At 53.6% G+C, this 13,153-nt stretch overlaps 1 protein-coding gene across 1 annotated transcript in view; it reads left to right on the top strand.

Annotated features, from left to right (window-relative positions):
* BCAS4 (breast carcinoma amplified sequence 4) overlaps positions 1–13,153 on the top strand; it is a 59,318-nt gene that overhangs the window by 18,286 nt on the left and 27,879 nt on the right. Inside the window, exons 2-3 of the mRNA XM_068987773.1 lie at positions 1,114–1,185; positions 8,948–9,049. Coding sequence (XP_068843874.1) covers positions 1,114–1,185; positions 8,948–9,049 — 174 coding nt within the window. The remainder of the gene's footprint in view (positions 1–1,113; positions 1,186–8,947; positions 9,050–13,153) is intronic.

A 13,153-nucleotide genomic window follows, 5' to 3' on the forward strand; every position in this document is an offset into this window, starting at 1 on the left:
ACCCAGGGATTGAACCTACGTCTCCTGCATTGTCACATGGATTCTTTACCACTGAGCCACCAGGGAAGCCCAGTGTAAGTGCTTCCTTGCGTGCGTGCTCAGTTGTGTCCGACTCTCTGCTACCCTATAGACTGTAGCCCACCAGGGTCCTCTGTCCATGGGATTTTCCAGGCAAGAATGCTGGAGTGGGTGGCCATTTCCTATTCCAAGGGATCTTCCCGACCCAGGTTTCAAGGCTGCATCTCTGGTGTCTCCTGCATTGGCTAACCCCTAACCATTTGCAGTTTGGTACATGTCATTCAGGTGGCTGTAGCGGTAAAGAACCCGCCTGCAATGCAGGTGACGTAATGAGACTCGGGTTGGATCTCTGGGTCGTGAAGATCCCCTGGAGAAAGAAATGGCAACCCACTCCAGTATTCTTGCCTGAAGAATCCCACGGACAGAGGAACCTGGCATGCTATAGTCCATAGGGTCGGAAAGAGTCGGACACAACTGAATTGACTTAGCATGCACGCACGTGTTATTCCAGTTGAAATGAGATGAAATGAAATTCCACTGTTGAAACATGTACATTTCTCGGTGTTCACACAAGGATAGTTTTATATTCTGCTTCTCTTGCAGTTCACTGTTTTTCTCCATGGTGTTTCTCAGTAGCCATTTTTCGGTGTTGATAAGAGCAGGCTTTGAGGCTGGGGACTCAAACCTACCTGAGAATGTGGGCCCTGACGCTTGTTAGCTGTGTGACCTTGAGCAGGTCCCGTCACTTCTCTGAGCCTCGGTTTCCTTATCTGCACCATGGGTGGTGATGAGTCACTTTGTTGTCTCCTGTGAGGATTTATTTATCTCCTCTCTTTTGAGAACGCATAGAGCGGATGGTCCGCAGGGCTTTAACCAGAGCAGTTAAACAGAGGCATCCACAGGCATCGAGATTGCCACCAGCACTTCCAGGTTGCAAATGAGGCTAGAGAGGTTTTGAAAAGGGAAAGTAGGTCTGGAGGGAACTGGGCAGATAATCCTAAGATTTAGTTTGCTTTAAAAAAAGAAAAAGAAAATGAAGGGCCTTTGTCTCCCTGGAAACCACTTGCTAATCTCCAGGATATTGTCTCTTTTCAGGCGAAGGAGGTGGAGGAGACCATCGAGGGGTTGCTCCTCAGGCTGGAAGAGTTTTGCAGCCTGGCTGACATGGTGAGTGCCTGACTGACATGGGGAGGGCCTGCCTGGGAGGCGCGGGTCGAGGCCCAGGCCAGGCTTCAGGGCCCTCCTGGGCCTCCCTGGGGAGCCATCTTGGTGGTGGCTTAGCGAGCAGGAGGCGTGGGCAGCGGCCGGCCTGGGGAAGCCACCCTCTCTCTCTCTCCCTCCCTCTCTCTCCCTCCCTCCCTCTCTCCACACAAGGCTCCCCGAGGCGGCCATCTTGTTAACGCCCTTCCCCCCAGACGCTTTCACTCCATGGAGGAGGCGGGCGTGGGCCACCAGGTGGCGCTCTCGGCCCCGATGCGGGGCGCCGACCGGCGGGGCTGCTACGCCTGTATTTAACTTTCCCCGCCCGGCGCCGTTCACCAGGCAAACGTGGAGACAGCCAGGAAGTGGCTTCAGGCCTGGGCGGCCCGGGGGCAGCCTCCCGGCCGGGCCCTGGCCTGGCGGGGTCGGGCATGGAGTGCCTTCCTGAATCCTTGGCTGGCTGCACGGTTGCCTCCTCCCCTGTTGTGTGGGGACGGATCCTCCTGGCTGCAGGGAAGATGGTGCCCTCAGCCAGGAAGACAAGGTCTCCAGGATTGTTGCCAGATAGATGTGGGGCCCTGAGGAGCACTGACAGAATGTTCTGGAAGTTCCCAAGCTTAGTAAAGGCACACCAGCAGCCAGGGTTCGTGGCTTCTGCCTGGAGGCCCAAAGGGTTGAGCCCCGTACTGGGAGCAGGCCTGCCTCTCCCCGGAGCACGGGAAGCCCAGCTGGGCGCGGCCGTGTGGAAGGGGCCCGGGTGTCTGGAGATGCGGTGGTGACAGCCCGGGAGCCACGTTGGTTGAGCATCTACTTCGTGCCAGACTCCGGCCGGAGCGTGCTTCCCGTGTCCTCCCGTCTCACCTCAGAGCAGCCCTCCATGACGGGAGCAGCTCTGTCCCCGACGTTCAGCAGACATCTGAGCGCCTCCCTGCACCATTCCCTGGGGACAGCGCAGTGAACAAGGCAACCGACGTTCCCACAAGGACCTGTGTGTGCGCTTCTCTTGAGGGCCGATTTTTTAGTTCATGTGTGGGTCCAGGTGGGAGCCAGGTAACGAGACCGACTTTGTCTGAACAGTCCTTTCTTCATCGGAACATCGTTCACCTTCTCCGACTGGTCCCGTGAAGAGCCTGAGAGTGCAGAGAGAGACCACTCTATCTCCCTCCCTCCACCCCCTGCTTCTCTGATCCCCTAGGTTACCGGGGAAACCAATCTGTGTATCACTGCTGGCCTGGAGGTGTGTTCCAGGTGCAAACGGGAGGCTTTGTAAAGGGAAAGAGGTTCTAGAAGGAACGAAGCACATAATCCCAAGACTCAGTTTGCTTTAAAATATATATATGTGTAAGGAGCAGAGGTGTTAAATTCTGCCTGGAAAATTGGGGAGGCTTTGCAGAACAGGTGGTGATTAATTTGGGGTTTGAAAGAGGAACGAGAAGAATTCAGTTGCTGGGAGTGGGGGGTGGGGTGGCAGGCATCCAGGCAGAGGGACTGGTCTGTGGGGGTGGTGTGCTGGGCTCAGCAGACTGGTGTGGGCCCCTGCAGCAGGGGGATTGCGAAGGTGGTAGGGACGGGTGATCCTGGGACATTTTTTATCTCAAATCCCAGCCCATCTTCCTCCTGTGACGAGAGACCCACTCTCCATCCATGATGAGAGCTCTGGACGAAAGCCCGCTTGGATAGACAGAGAGGGGCCCAGGCCTTACTAGCCTTACTAGCCTTAAAAAACGTCAAAGCTTCCCAAAGCCTGCGTTTGTCTTGCCAGGAGGCCCAAGGTTGCATGCAGCATGGAGAAGGTCCTTTATGAACTCAAGGTCTAGAGATGCATTGATGCAAAGGTTTTAAATACAGAGGTCACAGGATGACTGGTGGGCCCAATCCTGCCTGCAGACATGTTGCATGCTTCTGGGAAAAAAGAAGGGAGGACTAAGTGGCTGACATTTATAGAATGTCATGCAAAAAAAAAAATCTGGATTTCCAGCTTCTCGTGGAAAAGCAAAGATCTGTCTTCCACTCGCATCCCCCCACCCCTTGGGTGCTTTTCCTCACCCGGCCAGCATCAGCCGGAGCCGGGTAGTGGCTGCCCCCTGTGGAGAGCACACGTGCTCTGCAGCTCGTCACCGTCCCCAGGGGAGCCTTCCTGACTCCCCTGCCACCTGCCAGCAGCATCCATCCTGCGTGTGTGTCTTTTGTGGTAGAAAAAATTTCTCTGTACTTCGGGCCCTACTGAAAGCAGGTGCATAGCAAACAGGCCTAGAGAGTCCTGTGTTTTAAGAAATGGAATAGAGTGCGCTTCTTTGAAAGTGAAGACTGTTTCCATGTGCTTATATGCAAATAAGCATGTCTACATTATAACAGAACGCACCTAGTATGAGGCCTTTGTGGCCCTTGGAGGCGTTTTTTTTTTTTTGCAGTCCCTATGAAGAGGCTCTGCGCTGATGACATTTAGGTTATAGCAATCCTCTCAGTCCCACCAGCTGATGGTTAGCTTATCCGGTGTGTCTGTGCTCAGGTGTCGTGGACTCCATGGTACAGAAAGGGGTGTATCCAGCTAGTGGCCCTGGCTGGGGACCTCCTTCTTTCTTCTGATCCAAGCTATGGACGAGTGGGGACCTGGGGAGGCAGGCGATGTCACCGCATGGAGCACCATCCCCTGCTTGGGCCTTTGCGAACACCGATCAGGTCAGAGGTCCCAGAGAGGCTGGTCTCCCTGGTGCCAGTCCAGAGAGACACACACTTCGTTTCTGATGAAATCAGGCTACTGGAAATGAGAGTCCGGCTTCCAGTCTGTTGCATTAAGTCCTCCACCAGTCTGTCCCAGATCACTGTCGAGTAACCAGCGTTCACACTGTGTGCTCTCGACCTGTTCTGACCTGGGATATAATGCATCTTGGCTTCACCCCAAGCTCTGACTCCTCCCAGTGTGAGGCCATGGCCACGGTATATCACCTCTCTGTACCTTGGTTTCCTCCTCTGTAAAATGGAGATGGTGGTTGCTTCTGAGTATCTGTGGCAGCATCAGACTGCCCCAAAACTTCATGATGTGGAACAACCACCAGTTTATCACGTGGGCTAGGACAGGGCACAGAGGGTATGGTTGGTCTGAGCCAAGTGGCACCTGCTGGGGTGAGGCCGTCCAGGGTGGCTCCTTCCCTCACTTGTCTGATGTCTCGGCTGGGAGGGCTGGGTGGCCGGGGACTAGTTGGCCTCGGTCTCTTCCATACAGCCTCTCCTCGTGGCCACGTGGACTTTCTCGTATAGCATGGCAGTCCTGCCTCCCAGAGCCAGCATTCGAACAAACAGAACGTAGAGGTCTCTGAAGCCTTGGGTATGGCAATTGACACCGTGTGACTTCTGTCATATCTTATTGGTTAAAGGAGCCACATAGCCTACCCAGATCCAAAGGGAAAGGACATAGACCCCTCTTCTTCATGGAAGGAATGTGCCGAATGTGTGGCCATCTTTTATCCACTGCAGATGGTACCCATCTCCAAAGAGTTATCATGAGGACTAGACAAGGCCGGGATGTGCCCTTTACATCCACTGGAATGACCAGAATGGAAAAGACAATAGCACGTGTGGATGAGGGTGTGGGGAAGCTGAAACTCTCCTTCACTGGCTGGTGGAAATACGCAATGGGACAGTCACATGGAACACAGAGCCGTTCCTTATAAAGGCAGACATATACCTACCCTGCATCGCAGCAGTTCTAACCCTAGATAATAACCCAAGAAAAATGAAAGCAAGAGTTCGGAGACTTGCAGATAAATGTTCACGGCAGCTTTGTCCATCGTGCTCTAAACTGGAAACAACCCTAGTATCCGTCAGCAGTTGTTGTTCAGTCATTCGAGTCTTTTGTGACCCCATAGACTGTAGCCCACAGATACCCTGTCCATGGAATTTTCCAGCCAAGAATACTGGAGCAGGTTGCCATTTCCTTCTCCAGGGGATCTTCCTGACCCAGGGATGGAACCCACGTGTCTCGCATTGGCAGGCAGATTCTTTACCACTGAGCCATCAGGGAAGCCCCGGTCAGCAGTAGAAACCAGTAAATAGGGAATTCCCTGGCAGTCCAAAGGTTAGGACCCCGTGCTCTCACGGCCAAGGGCTCGTGTTTAATCTCTGGTTGGGGAACTAGGATCCCACAAACCTTGTGGCATTGCTGAAAAATAAAAATAAGTGAGTAAATAACCTGTTGTTTATTCATACACTGGGATGCACGGCCATGGGAGAGAATGACCAGCCGTATACAACAACACGGGTGATTCTCACAGACATGCTGGTGAGAGAAAGAAGCCGGACACAGGAGTACTTCCTGTGTGGAGTTCAAAAACAGGCAGAACCAGTCTCTGTGATGGAAGTCAGACAGAGGTTAGCTTTGGAAGGGTGGTCATGACTGGGAGGAGGCTAGAGGGAGTCTTATAGATCAAGGGGTGTTCTATGCATTGGTCTGGTTCCACAGGTGTAAACACATGTACCAATTCATCAAGCTGTTTGGCTAAGGTCTGGGCTCTTTACGGTATATCATTTGCACTCAATTAATAATAATCGCTCAGCACAGTGCCTACTATGTCTTAAGTGACCCATGAATAGTTGCTACTGAGGTCATCGGCATCATCAATTTCAAAGCACCAGAGGGTCACCAGTGAGTTTATCCACAGAAACTAGATTTGTGAGGCTGCTTAGCTCAGTGCCCTCGGGGGCTTGGGCAGCTTGTCTGGGCCCTCCGAAACCCCAGTGGCCTTGGGCCCACCTTCTGGCAGGGAGCGGACTCTCCCCTCTCTCACGTAAGCGGAGAAAACTTCCTGTTGGCCTTGGCCCAGCACTTGCATTTGGCATTGGCGTGTGTTCTTAGGTCAAGTGCATTTGGCTCTCCTTTCTGGGCCCTGCATCGTCCAGGACAGCTGCGTTTGCTCTGTGATAACCCCCTGCATCCGCTGCCCAGACTTCTGGGCTCCAGAGACCAGCTCTGGGGAGTGGAGATGACAGGCTCCCAGGTCTGTAATCCTGGCTGGAGGTTCGTCCCAGCAGAGGCTCAGAAAGCACTGATTCTTCCCTGCTCTCTTTGTTCTTCTGAGCAGTAGGCCCAAGCATGAACTCACATGTCTATGATGTGATGATGTGAAGTGGGTTGGACGTAAGAAAAGAAATGTGTTCCTTTCCTCCTGCTCCCCTAGAAGATGACACAGTGTAGGGTGTGGCCACGGACGCCATGCTGGGGAGACTTTAGGGAGTGGTGGGGACTGTGGTTAACCCAAGAAGGCCATTGTCATCCAGCTCCAGCTGATTTTTGCCACGTGGAACATGGGCTCAGTGTGGCTGGGGCCTCTAGTTTTTCACAAGAAGCTAGAAATCTGAGTTTCCAAGGGGAATGCCTGCAACTTTAGATCTCGGCACCTAGCTTGGTGGTACTTCTGGAGCTTTAAGTGCGACACAGGCTGGCTCTGCACGGGCCCACTGGGACACATCTGCAGACGTCTGGTATTAGCGGGTGGCCTCAGACCCGAAGAATTCACCATCTCCCACTTTGCAGCTTTGTGGCCTTGCCCAGATGACGTGGTTTTTCTGCTTCATCACCTGTGCAACGCGGTTGAAGAGTGAACAGTTCCTGCTCTTCGTCATTCACATGATGAATGCTCCTGGGTGTTGCTGTCCCAGCCTCCCTGGTGTTTGCCTGTTGGTCCCCACCTTCCTGGGCAGCCCAGGGGAGGGCTTGGGGTTGTTTCAGACACCCTCCATTTCCTCCTCAAGGACCTGCAGGCTGCCTTCCGGGCAGGAGTGGACAGCTTCCCGCTGCCGTCATTCTCAGCCAGTGGAGAGGCCTCTGCAGAGAGGGGTCTTCCTGCTCCACCCACAGACCCTCGACCCTCCAGTTCCTGCAGATCCGGAGGAAGGCAGGGAGCGGTCCCTGAATCTCCTCTCTGCCATGTTCCCTTCACCCCATGGGTTGCTAGGACCAATCCCTTCTGATGCTCACGTGTTTCCCCTCTTTAGAAATCAGCAGAAAATAAAAGATCTGCCTTTGATCCCGGTGCTCCTGATTGCCATGAGTTTCCTGTTCTTCGTTGTATCTTAGCAATTTCTCCTGAGCTTAGCCTTGTTTGCTGACAAAAGTCCATCTAGTCAAAGCTATGGTTTTTCCAGTAGTCATGTATGGGTGTGAGAATTGGACTATAAAGAAAGCTGAGTGCCAGAGAATTGATGCTTTTGAACTGTGGTGTTGGAGAAGACTCTTGAGAGTCCCTTGGACTGCAAGGAGATCCAACCAGTCCATCCTAAAGGAAATCAGTCCTGAACATTCACTGGAAGGACTGATGCTGAAGCTGAAACTCCAATACTTTGGCTACCAGATGCAAAGAACTGACTCATTAGAAAAGACCCTGATGCTGGGAAAGATTGAAGGTGGGACGAGAAGGGTGGATGAAATCACCAACTCAATGGACATAAGTTTGAGCAAGCTCTGGGAGTTGGTGATGGACCGGGAAGCCTGGCATGCTGCAGTCTATGGGGTCGAAAAGAGTTGGACATGACTGAGCAACTGAACTGAACTGAACTAGTCTTGCTGAGGGAGAGACTTCTCTCTAGACATTCAGCCTGGGGGAACAAGGGAGGATATTGAGCACTTTTCCTTCCCTACTCCAGCTGATAAATGCAGGTGCCTGCAGAAGCTCCAGCATAGCCTTGGAGCTTGGCTGAAAACAGGTTGCCAGCTGACCCCACACAAGCTAGACCACACTTGGAAGGGCCTGGCAATCAGCATTAGGCTTCCTCCAGAGGATCTGGATGCTCCTTAGCACCTGAGAGTCATATGTATACTGCCTCTCTGCGTGATGAGGTCGTGGTAACATGGAAATTGTATCTCTCTCTCTAACACACACACACACACACACACACTCTCTTAAGGATTAGACTTGTCCTCTTGGCTCTGAAGGAAAATGGAGGCTTAAGTGTCTAATCTCAGTGATCAAGAGAAAACTTCCCAAACTTCATAGTCACTTTTGGGGTCCTTCCAAGCAGAAACTTAAGTGAGTTGCGTGATGTGCAGGAAATACTTCACACAGTGGCTACATGTGAAGCACCGTGATAGAGAGATTTGTGGTTATCATTATTAATGTTAATGATTATTATTAACTCTTCTCATTAGGGTTTCCCCAGTGGCTCAGACAGTAAAGAATCTGCCTGTAATGCAGGAGACCTGAGTTTGACCCCTGGGTCAGGAAGATCCCTCAGAAAAGGGAATGGCAACCCACTCCAGTATTAGTTTCAGTGGAACAAAAACTCGACTTTGCTCAACTTTAATTTAGGGGAAAGATTTTGATTCTTTCCATTTGGTCCAGTTCAGTGGTTAATAAAATAATGATACTTAGTTTGAAGCTGGTGCTGTTTTAGATGTTTGCAGGGGACAATTAATTCCCTTCTCCAGGGGATCTTCCCAACCCACGGATCGAAACTGAGTCTCCTGCATTGCAGGTAGATTCGTTGCTATCTGAGCCACCAGGGAAGCCCAATTAATTTGTAGCTCAGTAAATCATACCTGGTTGAGTCTGGGTCCCCAGGGGCAGTGACATCGGTCCCCACCTGGGACTCTGGGTCATTCCTAGGCCTGTCCCTGGGCAGGGTGGCACTCGCTGTCTTGACAGTTGGCAAGGTCTCTACAGAGCCTGGCCACCCCTAGAGTGGGCTGAAGCAGGGGCTGGGGCAGAGGGCTCATGAGCTGTCCTGTTCCCTGCAGATCAGGAGTGACACCTCACAGATCCTGGAAGAAAACATTCCTCTCCTTAAGGCCAAGGTGGTGGAAATGCGTGGCATCTACGCCAAAGTGGACCAGCTGGATGTGAGTACGGGGTAATTAACTTTCTTTGTGAGTCTGTGGACTTGTTCTGGCTCTTCCGTCCTCTCTCCCAAGATGCTGATCTGGCGTTGATAGTGTTAGGCCTTAAACCCAGTGGAGGGGGTGGGTGGCAAAAAGGGGCCTACATGATATTTTTAAAATATAAAAAAATATGAATTTATATAAAGAATCTCATTTTAAAATTGAGGTGCTTTCTATAAAAACCTGAGTTTCAAGCTGCTTTTTGTTATTTATTTATTTTTGGCCTTGCCACACAGCTTGTGAGACCAGGGATTGAACCTGAGCCACGGTTGTGAAAGTGCGGAGTCCTAACTGCTGGAACGCAAGAGACATCCCTAAGCGGCTTTTGGAAATTTAGATGTTCTCAGAACTCTGGGCCTGTATTTCTTCAAATAGTTTGTTTACTTTTTAAGGTATAAATACATAAAGTGTACACATCATAAGTGTACAATTCAGTGAATTTTAACATGTATCAACCCCCGTGGGGGCTTCCCCGGTGGCTCAGCGGTAAAGAATCTGCCTGCAATGCAAGAGTCGCAGGAGACGCAGGTTCGATCCCTGGGTTGGGAAGATTCCCTGGCAGAGGGCATGGCAACCCGTTCCAGTACTCTTGCCTGGAGAATCCCATGGACAGAGGAGCCTGGTGGGCTACATACAGTCCATGGGGTTGCAAAGAGCCAGACACGACTGAAGCGACTGAGCACACACACGCGTAAACGCCCACGTGAAGATGACCCAGGTTGAGAAACTGAACCTTTCCGCCCCCTAGGCTGCATTCTGGTGGAACTGGTGCAGCTGCCCCTCAGACAGGGCGGCGCTCCGTATTTCACCACAGTCGCCCCCCTCCCCGCCCTATTGCCTCACTGCTCACCTGCCTTTTATCTGTGTGGGCGCCGGGCCAAGGTGCATGGTGTCTCATTGCCTCCTGGCTGCGCTGCGAGTCTGCACCCTCCCCATCCCGTCTCCCAGAGGAGAGCAGGACTTCCACGAGGTCACCCACTTCCCAGGGATCACACAGCTGATTCCAGGAAGCGGGGGCTTCAGTTCACATCCACGAGAGCCCAGGCTTTTCCTCAAACTGGGGCCCTTGGGTCAGGCTCCTGGCTCCTTGCGCAGTGAAAGACCGGGAGGCTGGAAGAGCCTGCAGGGTAGCAGAGGTGGCCTGGACTGGACATGAGCCCCTCCAGTCTGCCCAGGAAGGGAGCCAGCAGTGGGCCCTGGAGTTCGCAAAGAATTAACATTCTTGTCAGCAGAGAAGGAGGCAAGAATATAATTAAAACTTTGCCCTTGGAATAGCTGATTCATTTGAATTTTATCCCACACGTTTGAAGGAGGACAGAAAAATGCAAAGATGCGCAGCCCTGGTTCTTGCCTTTCTTGGGCCACCGCACCGCTCGAGCCCCATTTTCCCCTTAGTATTCAGTCTTCTAACGCTTACTGAGGACCTACTAGATGCCACTGCGGGCCCTCACAGTGAGAAAGACAGAGTTCAAGGCTGTGGTTCCCGCCAGGAGAAGCAGCAACCGAGTGTGGCCACTGTGTTTCCTGGGGCTGCTGTGATAAGTTGCCACAAACGGAGAGGCATGAATTTAGCATCTTACAGCTCCAGAGGTCAGAAGTCTGAACTGTGGCAGCAGGAGTCAGCAGGGCCAGCTCCCTCTGGGGGAGAATTCCCATCCTGGCCTTTGCTAGCTTGCGTCTCCCAGCTTGTGGCGCCTTCCTCCAACTTCAGAGCCACAGCACAGCATCTTCCAGGCTCTGTCCTCCTCTGAGTCTCCTGATTCTGTCTTACAAGGACGCCCGTGATTACCAGGACAGTCTCCCTAGCTCAGGATCTTTTCCACACCTGCCGAGTCCCTTTGGCCATGGAAGGTGATATGTTCACAGGCTCTGGGAATGAGGCTGGGGACCTTTGGGTGGGGTCATTACTCTGCTGCCCACATTCACCAAGGGTGACTTCAGAGGCGCATGCTCTGGAGGGCAGTAGGGAACAGGCAGTGAACACCATAGGCCCTGGAGGGTGAGTGGAAGGAGCTGTGTTGGGTGGGGGCGTGGCTGGGGGGCACAGCCAGGGTGGAGGCTTGGCGGTGGGAGGCTCTGGGCTCCGGGCAGCAAGGGGATGCCGGACCAGAAGGATCTGGGAAGACCAGGTTACGAGGCGACGGGGGTGGGGTGGTGTGATGACCGGAGCGGGGCTGGAGAAACTGAGCTGCAGGCGCCTGGGAGGTGCCAGCAGGGTCCAGGCCTGCCCTGGGCAGCCAGGGATGAAAAGACCGACCCCAAGCCACTCCTCCTTGTCCTCTGGGAATGGCTGGAGCTGAGACACAGCTCTCCCCTCCCATGAGGTGTGAATCTTCAGGCCGCCGCAGTCCCCACTCTAACCTAGGGTCTGCTACCATCAAGGCCTGGTGGCATTTGCTTCCTGTCAGCCCCCTGGGCTGCTGTTTTCCTTAGAGCAGAGAGAGATTTCTCTGCAACTGGGCCCTAGTTAAAAAGAAGAAGAACTACGTTGGTCCAAGAGGGTCATGGATTTCAAGGCAAATGGGAGACTCTGTATTTCCTGCTGAGCTACATGCGATGTAAGACATAGGACCTGATCAGAACCCATCGTTGTGCTGAGGCAGATGGATTCCAGAACTAGACTGCCTGGGGCTCAGATCTGCCCCTTGGAGACTGTTTTTTGTTTTGGGTTTTTTTTTTTTTACTGCGCCATGTGGAATCTTAGTAGACTGACCAGGGATCAGAGCTGTGCCCGCTGCTCTGGGAGCGCAGAGCCTTATCCACCGAGCCACCAGGGACGTCCTGGGTCTGCGCTGCGGGTCACTCACTCCCCTCTTGTGTCAGTTTCCCGCTCTAGGTGGGGTGCGTCATCGTGAGGGTGTGAGGCTGGCCCCTAGCATCCTGCAGGTGCTCAGGGAGGGCAGGCTGTCACTGCACGGTGCCCACAGGCTGAGAGCTGGGATCCAGTGCCTGCTCATCACTCTGCCCAGCCAGCTGGGGGCTCCGGGGAGCCCAGGACCACTCTGCTCCCATATCACTGTGACCCGCTGAGGGCCGGGAGGCTTCAGAACCTCTTAGGCCAGAAAAAACGAAGTTACTGAGCCACTGCTGTGAGCCAGGAACTCCACATGGTTAGATGAAAGAGCTTGCCTACCCTTGGCGGCAGAGCGAAGTCCTGGTATTGGTCCTGTTCTGTAGGGTGGCTACAGCACAGAGAGGTGAGGACACTTGCCCGGGGTCACACAGCTGGCGAGTGGCGGAGCTGGGATTACAGAAGTCTGCTCCAGACCCCTCCTCAGTGCTGGGCGCTGGCCCCTGTCTGGACCTGGCCCTGCTCTGAATCCGGGGGCCTTTGTCACAAGGATTCAGGCATATCAGAACTCACACCTGTGTTTTAGACCATGTGACTGTCCCTGCTCTCTCACCCCTCCCCCTCCTCCTTCGCTTCCTTCCTTCCCTCGCTTCTGATACTAAAAGTGGCTCATTTTCACTGTGGAGACAATCACGTGGAAGCCACCTCTGCTCCCAAGGGTGGCCACAGGCCCCAGCCGCCGCCTCCTGTGCCTGCTTCTCCCCACTCCGTGTTGAGTGCCCGGCAGGGTCGTCCCACTGCCCCCGTCAGCTTTCCTGGCCAGGTTCAGCCTCTCCCTGGCCGCGGCCTGGCTGGCCTGCCCTCCCTGGCAGGCGTTTTGGAGGCGGATCAGACCTCGTGAGTGCACATTCCTCCGCGTCCCTCATACTCCCCACCACAGCGGCATTAACGCAGGGAGCGTAAAATTGGAATCGGCTGCAGGGAGGGACTGCAGGACTTCTTCTGTGCTTTACAGCCAGATGTGCCAGCCGGTGAGGCCAGGGGAAGCGGCCCAGCCCGGGGCTCATCGTCTCCCCCTCCACCCAGCGCGCACACACACGCACAGCCACGCACGCACACACACTTGATGTGCCGTATTCAGAGCCTTTCAGCTCTGCCCTTGCCAGAACCACAAGGCAGCAGCCACACAACAGTGCTGCCCTTCTGGGTTCATCCAGTGTCTTTTCGCCAAGGATGCAGTCATTCATTCATTTACTCATACGTGTGCGCATTCA

The sequence above is a fragment of the Capricornis sumatraensis genome, chromosome 15 (assembly GCF_032405125.1).
Source record: "Capricornis sumatraensis isolate serow.1 chromosome 15, serow.2, whole genome shotgun sequence".
Classification (NCBI taxonomy): domain Eukaryota; kingdom Metazoa; phylum Chordata; class Mammalia; order Artiodactyla; family Bovidae; genus Capricornis; species Capricornis sumatraensis.